General features: G+C 49.9%; 1 protein-coding gene across 2 annotated transcripts in view; it reads left to right on the top strand.

Moving 5' to 3' along the window:
- The window catches only part of jar (Myosin heavy chain 95F jaguar), a 255,795-nt gene that overhangs the window by 155,972 nt on the left and 82,906 nt on the right, over nt 1–16,917 (top strand). For both annotated transcript variants that reach the window (XR_012895116.1, XM_037426322.2), the window contains exon 15: nt 9,247–9,377. Coding sequence is in view for 1 of the 2 variants with exons in the window: in XM_037426322.2 (XP_037282219.1) it covers nt 9,247–9,377 (131 nt within the window). In the remaining variant the exon portion in view is untranslated. The remainder of the gene's footprint in view (nt 1–9,246; nt 9,378–16,917) is intronic.

Below are 16,917 nucleotides of genomic sequence, written 5' to 3'. Positions count from 1 at the left end.
CTGAACGCTGGGAAGGTCCGAAGCAATGGATGGAAGGAAGACATCTTAGGCAGGGTAGATGTGTTGGCCGTGGTATCGAGATTAACGCTCGCGACATGGAGGCTTGCTGTGCGACCAGGTAGTGAGTTAGGGCAGACTGAATCAATGTCCTCAAGTTGCCCTATACATTCTCCGTGGAACATAGTGGTTGGGACCGAAAGCAGGTTCGTGACATAAATGGTTGCGGAGGAGTTTTCGATCGTGATAAGAATAAATGGGAGAAGAAAATGCTTACGGGAAGTGAATTTCGCTGACGGTGTAAACAAGGTGGTAGAGAAAGCATAGTCGCAGGAGATTGGCACAATAGCAGACGACATAGGTGGGATGTCCGTGTCCTCTGCGATGACGACACGAGAAAAAGATGACTTGGCAGGAGCGATGTTCGAGATTGCTGATAATTCAAGCTCGGTGCGGGCACAATCGACAACGGCATGATGCATGGAAAGAAAGTCCCAGCCCAATATAACGTCATGCGAGCAGTGCGGAAAGACGACGAATTCAACCACATACAAAACGTCCTGAATAAGTAGACGAGCTGTGCACGTGACGGAAGACTGTATGTGATGTGTGGTCGCCGTACGAAGAGAAACACCAGAAAGCGAAGTCGTAATCTTTTTCAACTTACGGCACATTGCTTCGTTCAACACGGACACAGCAGCTCCAGTATCGACTAAGGCGGACACTGCAACACCGTCATTGAAGATTGGGATTTCGTTTGCAGGTTGGGAACGAGGCCTTGTAGATTTCGACAGTGGCACAGTTCCTGTCTCGGGAACTGCGGTGGTCAGTTTTCCATGTGAACGGGCACGGTGCATCGAAGCATTGGTGATAGCGAGCGCCGGCGCGGGGGGGTGATCGAGACGAGTTAGAGGTGCGGCGCTTCGACGGTGAGGTGTTTGAAGGAGTGTGGAAGGGTATTAGCTGTTGCGGCTCTGTATGGTCCTAGCTGTAATCGGCTTCAACGGCAGTTGGACGAAAAACGCGGCGGCGGCAGAAACGCTCGACATGCCCGGGTAGACCACAGTAATAGCATATTGGTCGGTTGTCCAGTGTGCGCCAAGGATTATTGAACGGGTGTCAGGACGTCGATAAAGCGGAACTTGCGGGCTTATCGGCGCCTACGGCGTGTAGAAGACATGAGGGCGTTGAGGAAGGCCGGTGCTGTATGGCACTGCATGTGAAGGCCTTCTCGCGATGTCAGCATAGGTCAACGGCGCTGATACAGGCGGTGGCTGGTGCGTAGGCGGAAGAGTTTCGGATACTTGCTTCACAATGGTTTGTCACAATGACGAGGGGAGTCCATGAATATTACTAGGGAGAAAGGGAGCAATGGACGATTGGCGGGCAACCTCCTCGCGGATGAACTGCCGTATTTGGTGCGTCAATACTACCGGATCTGGAGAGATCGCGCCAATGGTCAGTGCTGACGTGCTGGTCGTGTCGAAACTGTGACGTCGCGGCAAACGCGCTGCTTTCGCAACTCGTCCTAGCTCTGGCAGTGCTTAATGATGTCTGTGACGGTTCGAGGAGTTTTCGCCACAAGCATGTGGAACGCATCGTCCTCGATGCCCTTAATGATATGCTCGACTTTGTCAGCTTTGGACATGGCCGGATTGAAGCTCCAGCAGAGGCCTACGACGTCCTCAATGTAAGACGTGAAACTTTCTCCTGCCAACTGGGCATGATCACGCAAACGCTGCTCTGCGCGGAGCTTGCGCACTGCCAGTCGGCCGAATATGTCTGCGAAGGTCGTTTTGAAAGAGGCCCAGGTGGTAATCTCAGCCTAGTGGTTGTTCAGCCAAAACTCCGCTACACCCCTCAGGTAGAATGAGCGCGACCGAGTTTGTCGTTATCGTCCCTCCGGTTGTTGACATTCACTTTTTCAAACGAAGCGAGCAAGTCCTCGACGTCCTGTTCATCAGTGCCGTTGAATAGGACTGGGTCGCGCTCCCTCGGAATACCGGGGCAGCGGAAAGCGGGGGGTGTGGCAGCATTCGGCTCTGCTGCAACGTCGTCACGCATGATGGACGGCAGAGGTAGAGTCCGGCTACGGAGTTCCAGGGTGAAAAAGAGAACCAGCACTCTCCACCACTTGATTGTACGTGTTGAGCGTTAAGTCTGCGGTGCGTTTATTAAAAAACGAACACAGGTCAAGCGCTCAGTGATCCGAATCGGAGCTATCAAGAGCACGAACCACGGTCCTCTTCCTCGTCTTTTGCAGCCACTGCTAATTGCACCCTATCCATTCTACACACTGTACAGTCAAAAGGAAACATCACTCTGCACCACTGTCAGACTGTAAGAAGAAACCCTTTTTTAACGAGTACGCATACTGCAGTGAGCAGTAACACCGATCAAATTCGTCGCCATTCCGTGGAACCATCAGTTCACGATCACTTCGTTATGGTGGCACCTTTATGTAAACCGACTGATTTTCGCGTGCAGCTTTTTTTTTTTTTTTACCTCACCAAACTGGTTGATATCTTTCACGAAAAAATGAAGTATTGACAGCACGGAAATTACCGCTCTCTTTGACACGAGATCCGGTGCGATCGAGATCATGTAATCTGAAGGCAAACAAAGCTTGAGTAAGCGTTTCAGCGAAGCTCCAGTCCCTGTAGTGTTCGCCACCTCGTGTTTGTAGTCAGCAGGAAGGTCTATCGATGAACCTGAATAAGTGGCCTCACCGTCTACACAGGGTGTTGCAGTTATCTTGGAGATTCGACCACCGAGTTCTTCCGCTTTTGCGGAGGTCTTAGATGTGGCACTTTCTTCGATAAGTAGCTTGGAGCGTTGGGCAGTAACGCTCCAACGCAGTAACGGCACGGCATCCGCCGTTAGCTCTGGTCTCCTACGTGATACGCGAACTTCTTCGCTGTTTATAACGAGCACGTAGTCTCTGTGAACACATGAAGGCTTGAAGTGTAGCTCACATACAGAGCAGCTTTCGTTCAAGGTCCCATCCTTTCGATGTAAATTTTGTTCCCAAATATTTCTCCATGCTTCGTCTTTGGGTGCAGCGAGAAGCGATGGCTGTTCACCTTTTTTTCCAATAGTTTACCCTGTTTTGCACCTAGGTGCAAAGCAGTGTCGTTGCCGCCGATGACTGCATTGCCTCACTGTCACATGGCCAGCAAAAACATTGCCAGAAAAAAATTTCATTAAGCGGGCGCGAACACAAGCAACAGGTCACTGAACAGCACCGGAGAAGGCAGAGCGGCGCGGAGCTGACAATCCTGCCAGCCCATGCTACGGCAGCGCTGCCTTGAAAACCGGGTTTTTGTACACGTGCGCCGCTTCACACGATGCATGGCGAGAGAGAGTGCCTGAACACCTGACCCGCAGGTCGTGGGTTCAAATCCCGGCTGCGGCGGCTGCATTTCCGATGGAGGCGGAAATGTTGTAGGCCCGTGTGCTCAGATTTGGGTGCACGTTAAAGAACCCCAGGTGGTCGAAATTTCCGGAGCCCTCCACTACGGCGTCTCTCATAATCGTATGCGGTTTTGGGACATTAAACCTAACATATCAATCAGAGTGCCTGAACACACTACCCAATATTCTAGTACACTATACTCTAGCCAAAGTGGCATCTTGATGGTTACTCTCATGCGCTCCTTCAGTGATAGAACATTCTTACTGTTCAAATGCCACCCTCAAAACTATAACGAAGTGGTACCGTTTCGTCTTCATAGACGGTGTCCCGGTCTTATTCGTCATCTTGGGCCAGCTTGGTCAAACCCAACTCGTCATTGGCCTCATTGATGACTCGCTCCGATGACATGGTGTGTGCCACATTGTTCTGGTCAGAACAGGAACATCTGTAGGCCCACTAGGAACTGTTCCTGAAGGATGCGGCAAGTCCGGGCAGCCTCACTCAGGACCTCAGAGGTCAACAGCCATTTCCCGGGTTTCTTAAACCGACATGCGGTAGAACAGGGCAGCTACTGCTTTGGTCACTGGCCTTCCTGATCTTCGCAGTTCGAAACTTCACAGCACCGTGCCAGCTTATTCTGTGTGATTTTTCATCACGGCTCGGGTCCCATGTCACGAGCCTTTTTCCGGCCAATCCCACACGTGAATGTGGCGTGTATGCGCACCACCGCCGCATTCCAGCGCCCAGCATGCGCCCTCTTACTCATTACCATTCACCGCCGCAGTTCTCCACACACCGACACTGGGGCGGAACATCACAGACGCTAGATGGCGCTGCAGATTCCCGAGTGTGGTATGCAAACATGTTGCCTTCAGAAAGAAAAGTGGCTCAACATTGTTACGCCTGTCCGCAATGGAGAACTGAGTGGGCACGACGAACACTATGGTAAACGTTCACACATACCCCAAGGTGCTACAAGTGCCCTGGCAATGATGGCATCAGCCTAGAGGGGATGTGCTGCATGCAACTTAGGATTGCCAGGGTTCCCTGCAGAGGCAGAACATTTTCACAAAAGCACATGTGACTAGCAATATGGACGTTAACCCTGTATTCACAAACCTAACTTAAACTGATCCTTATTACTTAAGTCAACCTTAGCCATAAGTTCGGTCTTAACGTGTTTTATAAACCTACCTTGTACTTATTGCAGAACTTTCCTCATAGTAAATTTTCGTCTCAACTCGGTATATGGTTCGGACCAGGTTCTTAGTGGTGGAGCAAAGCAGAGTCTGTTGCTTCGCGAGGATGATCGCCACCGTCTTCGTGACTTTTCCCTGGAGAAAGACGCCTTAACTGCTGGATGTTTTACTTACACTACTTTATTTACAGAACTGATTACTATGCAGAAATGACAGCAAAGACTATGACCCACAGTTGGGCCTAAAGCGGTATTGCGGGGGTCCAGCCGGCAAGCTCTCCTAGTAGAAAAGGCCTCTAGTCTTTTTCCGGGCGCTCCTTGTATCTCCCCGTCCTCGTTGCCCGTGGCCCTTGTTGACACCGGACAGGCAGTTTCATGGGAGGAGCTGGGGAGACAGAGTAAGCTGGGGCGCCATTTCTCTGGAATGCGTGTGGCAAGCAAGGAAGGGGGTGCCACGCCGAGCCGGCTCCGTTTCTCGGGAAGGCGTGTTACCAAGAAGGAGGGGGGCGAGGGATGTCACGTCAAGCGCGACTTTACACTCGTGCTTAAGTAATGCTCGGTTAAGGTAGCCTATAAGACAGAAGGTTAGGTGGGCAGATGAGATTAAGAAGTTTGCGGGTATAAATTGGCAGCAGCAAGCACAGGACCGGGTTAACTAGCAGAACATGGGAGAGGCCTTTGTCCTGCAGGGGACCTAGTCAGGCTGATGATGAACTACCTTAAGGCTTTCTTAAACAACATGGTGGGAGAACACTTCGCATATCCCGTTGATTATGTGAATATTGTACCGCACAACATGCACATACACATCACTGCCACGGTGAGTCCTTAACGATCGACGGCACCTTGTCGAGACCTATGACAAGCGAAATTTTTGTGCCGCCCCCGCTACACAAAAAGTACCATGAAGAATCTGCTCGTGTACTGTTTCTGCAGGAAAATATCCATGGTCACGGGTTCGTTGTGCCCAGTCTCATGCAGCTGCTCATCGCATCGCGCTTTTATGGAATTGGCATGTTTCGACTTTGGAGCAACTGCCTTGTCAATGTCTCGTAGCTGACCGTGTAACAAGTACGCATTCTGGCGGATGTCAACTATGGCTGCAAAAACGCTTTTTCCATACTGGTAAAACTTCCTTAAATGGCACAAACACTTTTCTAGTTATTTGGTCAGCCGTGCACGGATGCACAGCTCTTGAATTCTATCGCGAGCTGCGTCCATGTTTTTCATTTTCTCTGAAGGCACACAACGTCATCTACGTAGTAGGTACTTGTTTACAACACCCGTCAAGACGTATCCACTTCGTCGGTGAAGTTCACTTCAGTGCACTGTTCCATAATAAATGCAACTTCTTGAAAATGCCGTAAAACTGCTCAAACTATCAAATAAATCCAGTTAAATTTCATAAAAGTGAAAGAAAACAGCGAACGTTGAAGAAAGCACGGTAACACCATCAAACACAGCAAAAACGTAAAGGACATCGGTATAACAACACTTAACACTGATTCGACTGGAGTTGCAGAAAAGTGGCTGGATGAGAAACGTCAGTGCTTAAACAAACTTTTCTGCTGTTTATGTTTGGCTGGTTTCTTGCAGTAAAGCTAATTTATTGTTGCTCAAAGTAATCATTTCGTACCAAAAATTTACCTACCCTCACACCCAGGGCCTATAATTGACAAGTTAAAGACACCTTTCATATAGTGCCCTTATGACAGCTTAAGGGAGGTTTCTGAAACTCGCCTTGTACTTTTCTTATACTTTTCTCATCATCTCGTAAGTAGCCTTACCTCGGTAATTTAAAGTCAGTTCATGAATACCGTGGTAAGTGTACTAGCAGGCCACGAGAGCTATTTTGTATGTGGCTGTAACCATTTGACCACTTCAGCAAAGTAAAAATACTTTTTCTCTTTTTTTGACAGTTCTGCAGTCTTCTGTTCTAGGGCAGGGGTCTTCAACACACAGCCCACAAACCCGTGCTTATGGCTTCATATGGCTTGACATGAAAAAAAACTCCAGGCCTGCGCGGTAGGCACAGCACAGTTGCAGCGAAAGCTAGAAGAGCGGCCTTTGAGAGCCTTTTCAAAACACTCATTGGGTAACTACTGCAAGCACAAATTGCTGGTGTGAGAATCCTGATTTGCGGCCACTTCATTTTATTTTTTTTTAGCTCTGTAGGTTTTCGTGGAAAGTTTTCCGCGCGTAATTCTCGCATCCCCCAAGTTTGCACCCGTTTTCCGCCAAAAAAAGTGTGAGGATTATGCGAGTAAATACGGTAATCGCATTGTGCGACCACTGGTTGTTCTTTCGCTGTTATAAAACGCTTTATAAGTCGTATTAACGCGATTGCTTTTCCGACATCAAGCCTGCCTAAGGCAAGTTTGACAACAAGTCACAAGCACCCAAGTAGCTCACTGGTAGAATACTGGGCCGGCACCCAGCATACCTGGGTTCGAGCCCCTCTGTGCCATTGGTGCTAGGTCAGACCTGCCTAAGGCTAGTGTGACAACATGTTACAAGTACTGGCGTAACCCAGTGGTATAATATCAAGCTGGCACCCAGTGGGCCCGGGTTCAAGCCCCACTGTGTCATCGGTGCAAGGTTTTTTTTTCTTATTTCGCACAATGTGGTTATGGACACCGATAGCGGTGGCGGTGGTGGACAACATGCAACTACACGTGACCCGAGTTGTGATCTCGTAACAGCTTTTGCTGTAATAAACATCTATTACCGTTAATACTGCTTTATTCGTAAATAAAGGGCTGGTCTCAAGGATTCGTTTTTTTCATGAGGCACCCCATGGGAATTCCTGAGTTGAAGAATCACTGTGGAATGAAAACTGTCAGCATCTGAACCCAGATTTGAGTTATCGTCGAAATGAGCTTTTTGAAGATCGATCTCAGTTCACTGACATTGCCGGTCTTCGCTCCGCTGCTGCTCCTGTTAGATCAGGTGTCCCTCACGGGTCAACGCTTGGCCCCTTACTCTATATATGTGAAAGATCTACCATCAGGGATTATATTATTCATGCAATTATTTCCGCACGATTGCGTCCTTTCTCACCAAATAACCACCCCTGATGATCACAAAATTCTACAGGATGACCGAGCCCCGCTGCGGTGGTCTAGTGGCTAAGGTACTCGGCTGCTGACCCGCAGGCCGCGGGTCCAAATCCCGGCTGCGGCGGCTGCATTTCTGATGGAGACGAAAATGTCGTAGGCCCGTGCGCTCAGATTTGGTTGCACGTTAAAAAAACCCCAGGTGGTCGAAATTTCCGGAGCCCTCCACTACGGCGTCTCTCATAATCATATGGTGGGTTTGGGACGTTAAACCCCATAAATCAATCAAACAAGATGACCTATTTTTAGTTGAAAACTAGTGTTCAATCTAGGTGATGTCGATCAACTTTTCCAAATGTATAGTAATGCGTGTATCTCACAAGCAGTCGAATTCAGAATATGCCTACAATTTAAACTCAACGAACTTGGCATATGTCAGCAGTTACCGATACATTGGCATCTTATTTCCAACACTCTCCCATGGTCGGATCACATCACCCACTCAGTAGCTCACACATCAAAAAATTTTGATTATATGCAAAGAAATTGATGCCTATCATCTCCTGCAGTTGGTAAAATTCTGTATGTAACCTTCGTTTGTACGAAGCTAGAGTAAGCGTCCTCTATTCGGAGCGCTCACCATATCTATCTGATTAATCTGTTGAAATGCGTAGAGAATAGGGTGGCCCGGTTTATTACGTCCAATTATCGTCACTCATCAAGCATCACTTAATTAAGGAGTCTTTAGACTTGCAGAATCTAGCTGATAGGCATTTATTTCATAAGTTGTATTATTCTTTTCCTCTCTTGCATGGCTCTCTCTTACTTGCTCCCTTCCGATACTCTCGCCGACTATTTAATTCCAGCATCCTTTTCAACATTCTACGAGTAATTTTTTTCCTGTCGCCATCTAGAAATGGAACAACTTACCAGAAGCCATCATCTCAGAGCGTGACTTGTGCGCATTCAAACAGCTACTAACAGCTCAGCTAAACTTGGCAGCCCATTAAAACTGTACCACTGTCACTGTATTTTGTGCTCTTGTATGTGTAAAGTTTGTGCACGCATGTTTTTTTTTTTAGTTTGTAATAGTACATTTTTGTGCATCTGTTATCAGATCCTGCAAAACTATTGCTCTTGTATTAGTACTACTCTGTTACTTTCTTTGATCTTTTTTTGTTCCCCCATTATGTAATGCCCCTAAGGGACCCTTACGGGTCAAATAAATGATGATGATGAAACCTGACAGCAAGTTCCCTTTGACGTGTGCTCCCCCATCTTATGCTTGTGGGACTAAATTTTCTAAGTGCAGTCGGCTAAATGAGGTGAGTTTGAGAGCCATGCTCTAAGGAATCTCAAAAGTGTATTCACTGAAGAAGGACATCATTATCTCATTCGCCATTCAAAAGTTGTAGTGAACATTTCTCACTGACGGCACAACTGACGGAACACATCAGCGTGTGTTCCTTAATGGATACTGTGGCGGCATATAATGCTACTTTCATTCATAGTCTCTTGACCACACATCCTGCAGTGTGGGGATGTGCACCTTTCACTTGATCATTGTGTGTTCCTTTCAGGAATGACCTCTGTGCTTGAGCTGATGCAGCAGGGCTACCCATCGAGGGCACCCTTTTTGGACCTCTACAACATGTACAAGCAGTACCTGCCACCGGAGCTGTCTCGCCTGGACCCCCGCCTTTTTTGCAAGGTAACCACCATTTCTGATGATTTTGTTGTCAATGAGGTATGGCTGGGCAGACATAAATGTGTTCACGGTCGTGCTTTGAAACTGAACTGCTTCTGGCAACAGCACTTCCAAGAGCACTCCGATTAGCTGCAGTAAAATGAGCTATCTTATTTTTAATCGATATAGAAAAATTATTAAGGTTATATTAGAGCGAGCAAAAAAGACCTGTTTACTAGAATACGATTCGAAGCATGAAAATGACGTGCTGGAAAGGCGGCACGGTTGTGACAAAATACTGAAGTGCCCATAACAGTGTGCTGAGCGCTGTTCTAAATCCACAACTCTGGTTGCTGACAAAACGATGCTGGTGCCTGTCAAGATGTCACCATGTCCAGTGTCAGATGCCAGGGCAGCTGTTTGTTTGCATATGCACCCCACGAGCTCCAACGGTTATCAGTGTTCATCTTCTTACAGTGTGTCCCCAAACGAGCAGTGCATCTACCACTCTAGTGAGCACAATTTTACTTTTGAAGATTGATCTGCTCAAAAAGGAATTAGTTTACCTTTTCTTTGCGAATGCTCTCACTTGCGAAGTTGTGCGTCAATTTTGTTTTTATTTTGTCACCTGTCATCATTTATGCACTGTGCTTATAACATATTCTTTTGCGCAATACAATTTTTGCTATATATATATGCTTTTTTCTTTATTAAAAATGAGTAGGAAAGTAGGGCTTGTCCGTGTCAGCTCCCTTTTCGTACACTCGTGTTTTTCTGTGTTGTTGACTTTCTTGACAATGAATGCTAAACATACAAGTGTTGAATGGAAGGGAATGTGAGACATCATTGGCATGACTGAAATGCCATTACAGGGATGCAATGGCGTTCACTAGATGAGTTTCTTTTCTGCATGTACTGCTTCATTATATTGATATTGAACTGTGGGTGCATCTTCAAAATAGTAAAAGCAGTATAGCTAGTTAGGCCTGAATTTTAGATGTGCAAACTGTGAGGAAGCACGTGCACACATTGAGCGGCGAAATGGGGGAGTATGTACGTGTGATGGATAAACTTATTTCTATCGCTGAGCCCCGAGCCTCGAACGAGGAACACGTCAAAAGGGTGATCAGGTAGGCACATCTAACTTTTTCGGCATGCCTGCGCGGCGGCCGCTTCCGTGACTTGGAGGAGTTGGCCGCCGAAGCGAAGCGCATTCAAGGCGACATTCTCGCCGCACGTGCCTATCGCCTGCTGCCGCCAGCCAGCGATGCCCTTGAGCCGCGCTGCGCTTGGAGACGGGCCATGACCCTTCCCCATTGACAAGAGCCTCTAGGCCCCGCCTTTGCGGCTCCAACTGGCTATGCGTGGGAATTTAGCGATCGCGCTCTTGACCCCTTTACGCATGAAAGGCGGGCAGCCTGCGCTGCTCCACCTGACACCTTCACACAGGGATGTTTTCCGGCCCAACGTAATGTGGGAGGTGCGGCTCGCAGAAACGTATCCTGAAATAATGTAGGGAGCCGATCACGACAGCTCGAGGCTGCTCCGTCTGGGACAACACACCGTGATGGAGTGCGCTGTTACCGCTGCCGTGAACGAGGGCACATAGCAAGGGTGAGACGTCCCCCGCTACGCCACCGATCGCCAAAGAGAGGGAAGAACACTCAACCCTTTTTCTATCCGGTTCCCTCTTGGCTACGTGTCAATCACTTTCCAAATACAGGGATTCGTGCTGGGGCCGGGAAGTAAGAGTCGCTACGACCTGTTTTTCTTTACTGATTCATTTAATTTAATAGCAAGTACAAATGGCGTACACACATACTGTCCGTAAACGACATCTCTGTTACACGAAATTGTAACACATCAGCAAATACTCGCGACACGCAAAACAGGATACATAAGTTAAGTAATGGTGACAGAATACAGAATAATACAGAATAAACACACGACGACACAAATGACAAAGTTATCAATGAATAAAACCACGCAATGTCTCAACAGGCCACCTCCCTTCCTGCAAAGCTAATCTAAATAGGGTGCATAAAGTTCGTCTCACGAATGGTCCGTCTTGTCAGTCTTCATCGTCTTCGTTGTCTCTCTCGGCGATTCCCATCTAAATCTTCTTTCATAACGTCCCGCAATCACTCGCTTCCTCGTTTCTCATCTCTAACTTTCATTCCTCATCGTACCGTCTTTGCCTCAGTCATAATCTCATCGATTCTCATTGCTATCTCTTCGCACTGTTATCTTCCTTTTCCATTCCGTCTTTCTACCATCTCAATCTCAACGCTCCGTCTCTCTCCGACTCTTCGCATCGTATCTCGGACTCCCAAGCTCGTCTCGTAGTCCCCTTCCGTCGCCGTCTACTTCTTTTCCTCCCCTGGGAGAGACTCTCCTCGCTTCTCCCCTTTCTTGACACGTGGCCGCTTTTCTCGGGTTCCCACTCTGCCCTACCGGGGCACCAAACCAGTCCGCCACTCCACGCGGCATATCTTTTCTTCTCAGTCGGAGTGTATTATCTTCGGCGGCCGCCCCTGTGGCCTACACCAGTAGAAAACCCTCTCCCAAACAAAGCCGAGCAAGTAACAATGTACAAACTCGAGCCTCAGGGAGAGTGATGGGCGAGCAGTCCGAAGGCACCTTAATTACGGGCGAACAATGGCCCCGATGCTTCCGGTACTTGGTGAGCCGATGTCTAGACCAAGTCTCAACGTTTTCATGCAGCTCGGTGTCTCCCGCCAAATTCTCCGTAGCCGCCGCTTCGTCGTTCACCGCCGCGGGCGGCCATCCGCGCAGAATGCAGTAATAAGCCCTGGAGCCACGGAGGTTGACGGAAAGGCATACTGGACCCGGCAAAGGCGCTTGCCGCAAAGGTCGCATTCCCCGAACCAAAAAAAGGTGTTCTGCTGCTCCCCCATGCCACAGATCTGAAGGGAGCGCGCCGATTATCTCCACCATACACTGTCACACGGTCTGTAGACAACAAGGCGCCGCCCAGTCCTCGTGTTTGCGTTGGGGAGCCTGTGAGAATAGTAGAGATAATCCTTCTGGTACTTCACTCCGGAATGCTCTTTATGCGTGGGTTTGAGAAAGGAGCGTAGACATCCGGGTTCAGTCCGTGTTTGCGGGGACGTCACAAGGGAATGCACCGGATCCAGGCCTCCTGGGAGGCAGGGAAACGGGTTTTCCGGGTCATTCGTGAATGCACGAGTGACCCAACCCTTGCTTCTTTTTTCTGGGTGCAGGGCAAGCACTTTTCTTGCTGATACGCACGCGCCGTTCATTCCGGTCACCATTGCCGGCAGTGAATTTTCGGCTTGCTGGACACGGGCTCTAGCGCCTCGTTGTTCGGCAGCCAAGTGTTGTCCCACTTGCAGAAGCAGTCAGTGCACTTGCGGGACAGCCGAACGACATTCACCCTTGCGAAAGGCGTGGCCCATTCGGCAGGTGCTGCAATGTTGACTGTCAAATGGGGAGATCGAATGAGACGCTGCCTTCTTGTTCATCTTCTAGGGCTCAATGTTCCAGTGATTCTCAGTCGGGACTTTCTCCTTAAAACAGGTATCGTTGTGTACATTGTGAATGGCGGCTATCCTGATGGCCCTTTTTGCCAACTCAAGCCGTTCATCAGCCCTTCGGCGCTTACCGTTGCCTTTGCCACAGAAGCATCAGAAACGTGCCTTGCGCAGAGCTCAAGGCCAAGCCCCTGCTCAACGCATTTGCCCTCTCACAGTCCCCTTCGGGAATGAGAGGTGCGGCACGAACCGTGTCGTGCGCCAACTCCGGGTTCGTACCCTGGCGTTCCGCTCTCATCGGCTCGAAACCCCTCTGTGGATCGACCGACATGACAGGAAGAGGCACTACTTTTTTTGGTCGCCTGCGCAACTGAGTTGGATGATGCACAGAAAGCTCGTCTGTTAACACTGTTACGTCAGTACGACGAGCTCTTCACCGACCAACCTGGCTGCACCGCTTTAGTGAGCCATGTGATCGAAACTGGTGACGCGCTTCCTTTGAAGTGTAACCCCAGGCTCGTCAGTCTCGCCAAAAGGCAGAATAATTATTGATGGATTGCTAGATGACATGCTTGCGGCTGGCATTATTCGCCGGTAGTCTAGCTCCTGGGCATCTCCAATTGTGTTGATGCCTAAGAAAGATGGCAGTTATCGCCTTTGCGTCAACTATCGCCGCCTGAATGGAGTGACTCGTAAGGATGCCTATCCGCTCCCCACGATAAACTCTATCGTAGGTAACCTGGGTGATGCACGGTACTTTACCACGCTTGACGCCTCTAAACGTCACCTACAGGTCCGGATGGGTAACCGTGACCAGTGTAAAACTGCGTTGACGTCCCACAGAGGGTTCTTCGAGTTTACTCGTGTGCCCTTTGGTCTTTGCAATGCTCCTGCGACGTTTCAAAGACTCATGGACCGCGTCCTCGGGGAAGCAAAGTGGTCATACTGCATGTGCTACCTCGACGACATCGTGATTTATTCACGAACCTTCGAAGAGCACTTGGCCCATGTTGCCGATGTACTCGAGGGGGTGAGGACCACCGGGATGACAATAAATCCCGCTAAGGTCCAATTAGCGCAGACCCGTGTTCAGTTACTCAGGTTTACGCTTGGTGAAGGCTCCATAGAGCCGGATCAAGACGAACTTCGAGCTATTCTCCATTTTCCCATGCCCAAAGACGTACGTGGCCTTCGCCGCTTTTTAGGAATGGTCAACTTTTACCGTTCCTTCATTCCGTCCTGTGCCCGACTGCAGGCGCCCTTGAGCAAACTCTTGGGTAAGTCTGCTGAGTTGCAATGGGGACTTGAGCAGCAGGAGGCGTTTTGCCGACTGTCTAACGCCGTAGCGGAGACAGCGCAGCTCATGCTCACCGACCTGACCAGACCATTTGTTGTACAAACTGATGCGAGTGACCTAAGTTTAGGAGCTGTTCTCCTACAGGAATACGATGGCGTGTTGCAGCCGTTGGCCTTTGCCAGCCGCTCCTTGGTCTCTGCGGAGAAAAATTTTTCCGTGACCGAAAAGGAGTGCCTCGCCGTTGTGTTTGCACTGCGGAAGTTTGACGTCTATCTTGATGGGACGAAATTCGTGGTGCAAACGGATCACAGTGCGCTCAGCTGGCTGATGCGGCTCTGTGAGCCTGCCGGCAGGCTGGTGCGCTGGGCTCTCCTGATACAGCACTATGACTTTTCAGTGCAGTATCGAAAGGGGAGCTCCAACGTGGTAGCTGACGCGCCATCTCGTGCCCCATTGTCGGCCGAGGACCTTGATCCAGGTGCGACAGCCGCTAGCGGTGCCTTAGCACATGCAAGCGTCGGGGGCGAAACAGCAGCTTCGCCGTCATTCGGCGAGAAGGGTGAGTCCCCATGCGAAACCTTGGCTGCTAACCAGGTAAGCGGCGCACCGCGATGCGGCCGAGCGAGAGAGCTTTCCGAAGGCCACGAGGCTGAGAGCGAACCCGTGACGCCGACTCAAGCAGTTGTTGCTGCGGTCCTGAGTGGAGTGGGCGCGATACCAGACTCCCCAATTTTGGGAGAATGGGCATCGCTTTCAGCAGAGAAGAGCTTTTGAAGGCCCGGCAAAGTGACTCGTTTTGTCACGAAATGTGCGACGGGGTCTCGGAGAGATAAAGTGCCGTGACGCTGCTTGTCCTGCGGTGAGCGCCGATAGCGACTGTCTCAACGAGACAGAGCGCCATGACGCTGCTTGCCCTGCAGCGGGCGCGAATAGGCGGGTTCGAACCAGCGTGTGTTGCTGAGTATTCGGCTGATTCATATTTGCTGGACCATGACGGGCTCCTGCTGAAGTATATAGCCACTGACGACGAGTCCATCGACCCGTTTAAAGTAGTTATGCCTAAAAGTCTGAGAGCCGCACTGTTGCGATCCTCTCACGACGAACCCATGGCCAGTCACCTGAGTGGCTCGAAAGTTTTTGCAAAACTTAGCCGCGTTGTGACCTGGCCCAGCATGAAGCGAGACATTTTTCGCTATTGCCGTTCTTGCCGCGTCTGTCAAACGGTGAAATGAAGGGGTGGCAAACCGCCCGGTCTGATGAAACCGATTGTCAGTGAGCGGCCGTGGCAAGTGGCCACCTGCGATCTAATGGGACCATTTCCCAGAAGTAAGCAGGGGTTCATTCACCTGATGGTAGTCGTTGATCACTTTTCGAAATGGGTGAAATAGTTCCCTCTTCGGATGGTGACAGCGCAAGCGGTGCTTGAGAAGCTGCAGGAAATGTTTTGCCGGTTCGGCTTCCCAGAAAGGCTCATCACTGACAATGCTTCGTATTTCACCGCTCGGGTGTTTGGTGTCACGTGCCGTTCCCTCGGAATTGATCACTGCACCACTTCACCCCACCATCCCCAGTCCAATTTGACGGAATGTGTCAATCGTGCGCTCAAACCGATGTTGGCGGACTTTGCCGAAAGTCAAAGGAACTGGACAGATCATTTGAGTGAGCGCGCGTTCGCTATTCGAATATCCGAGAGTCGCTCAACTGGTTTCGCCCGCTTTCTTAAATTTTGGAAGAGAGTTGGCAAATCCGGTGACCAGCGTCACTCAATGCCAGCTTGAGGACGAGGAGACGCCGGCAGACTGCTCTGCTTACGCGTTGACACTTTGGGACAGGCTTTGTCGAGCTTTCTGCAAAGCAAGGCAAAGTCGGCCAGGGCTCAGCAGAAGGCCCAATATGACCGCAAGCATCGCGACCTAGTTTTTGAGGTGGGTGATCTTGTCCTGAAGTGTAACCACGCTCTTAGAGATGCCAGTAAGGGGTTCTCAACCTCGCTCACTCCTAAGTGGCTTGGTCCGTACCGAGTGGAGAAAGCTTGCACTTCTCTCGCGTACTTGCTGAAAGATCCCCATACGGGAAAACTCAGCAGTGCCCATATCACAGGCCTGAAACCCTTTGTCTCACAGTCTGACGAGATCGCACCAGGGCCCTGAGGCACTTCGTGCAAGCAACGGGGCACACCCGGAGCGGGGGACCGCATTCGGACCCTGCACCGGTATAATCTGAGGAAGCGGTCACCTTTGTGATTTCGCGCCGAACGGCGGACTTCTCCGCAACCGAAGGCCCTCAGTTTACTATTAAGCCTCAGTATAGGTTAGCTTCTTTACGACCTTTTCTCGTAAAGAAGTTGACCCTGCCCTCTTTGCTGCGAGTGTTTCTTTTTAAAGTGTTCCTGTGTATTTTAAATTTTATGCTTCTTTGTTATAATAATAAACGTTGCGACTTTGAGCAGTATCGTGTTCACGCCATGGCGACGGGTAGCGCGTGCCCTGCGGCTCGCTAAGACCGGACCCACGCTAGTGGCCGCACTCCTTCGAGATACGTGTCACTACAACATGCTTCCTTTCCCTTTACGGCAATCTAGCTGCGAGGACAAGTCAGTTCCTTCAAGGCAGAGACAATGAAGCCTCTTTAAGCAGGCCATTCACCCCACGGCTAGTGAGTGCTATTCCCCCTTCTTGGCTCGTGAAACAGGTTACTCAGCAGCCCTTCCTGGGGAGAGGGAAACCAGGAGGTTGGACAAAGCTAGCGTGCT

This window comes from Rhipicephalus microplus, chromosome 5 (assembly GCF_043290135.1).
Source record: "Rhipicephalus microplus isolate Deutch F79 chromosome 5, USDA_Rmic, whole genome shotgun sequence".
In the NCBI taxonomy this organism is placed as follows: Eukaryota; Metazoa; Arthropoda; class Arachnida; order Ixodida; family Ixodidae; genus Rhipicephalus; species Rhipicephalus microplus.
Note: the sequence above shows the minus strand (reverse complement) of the source record. Positions and strands in the feature narration are given on the sequence as shown.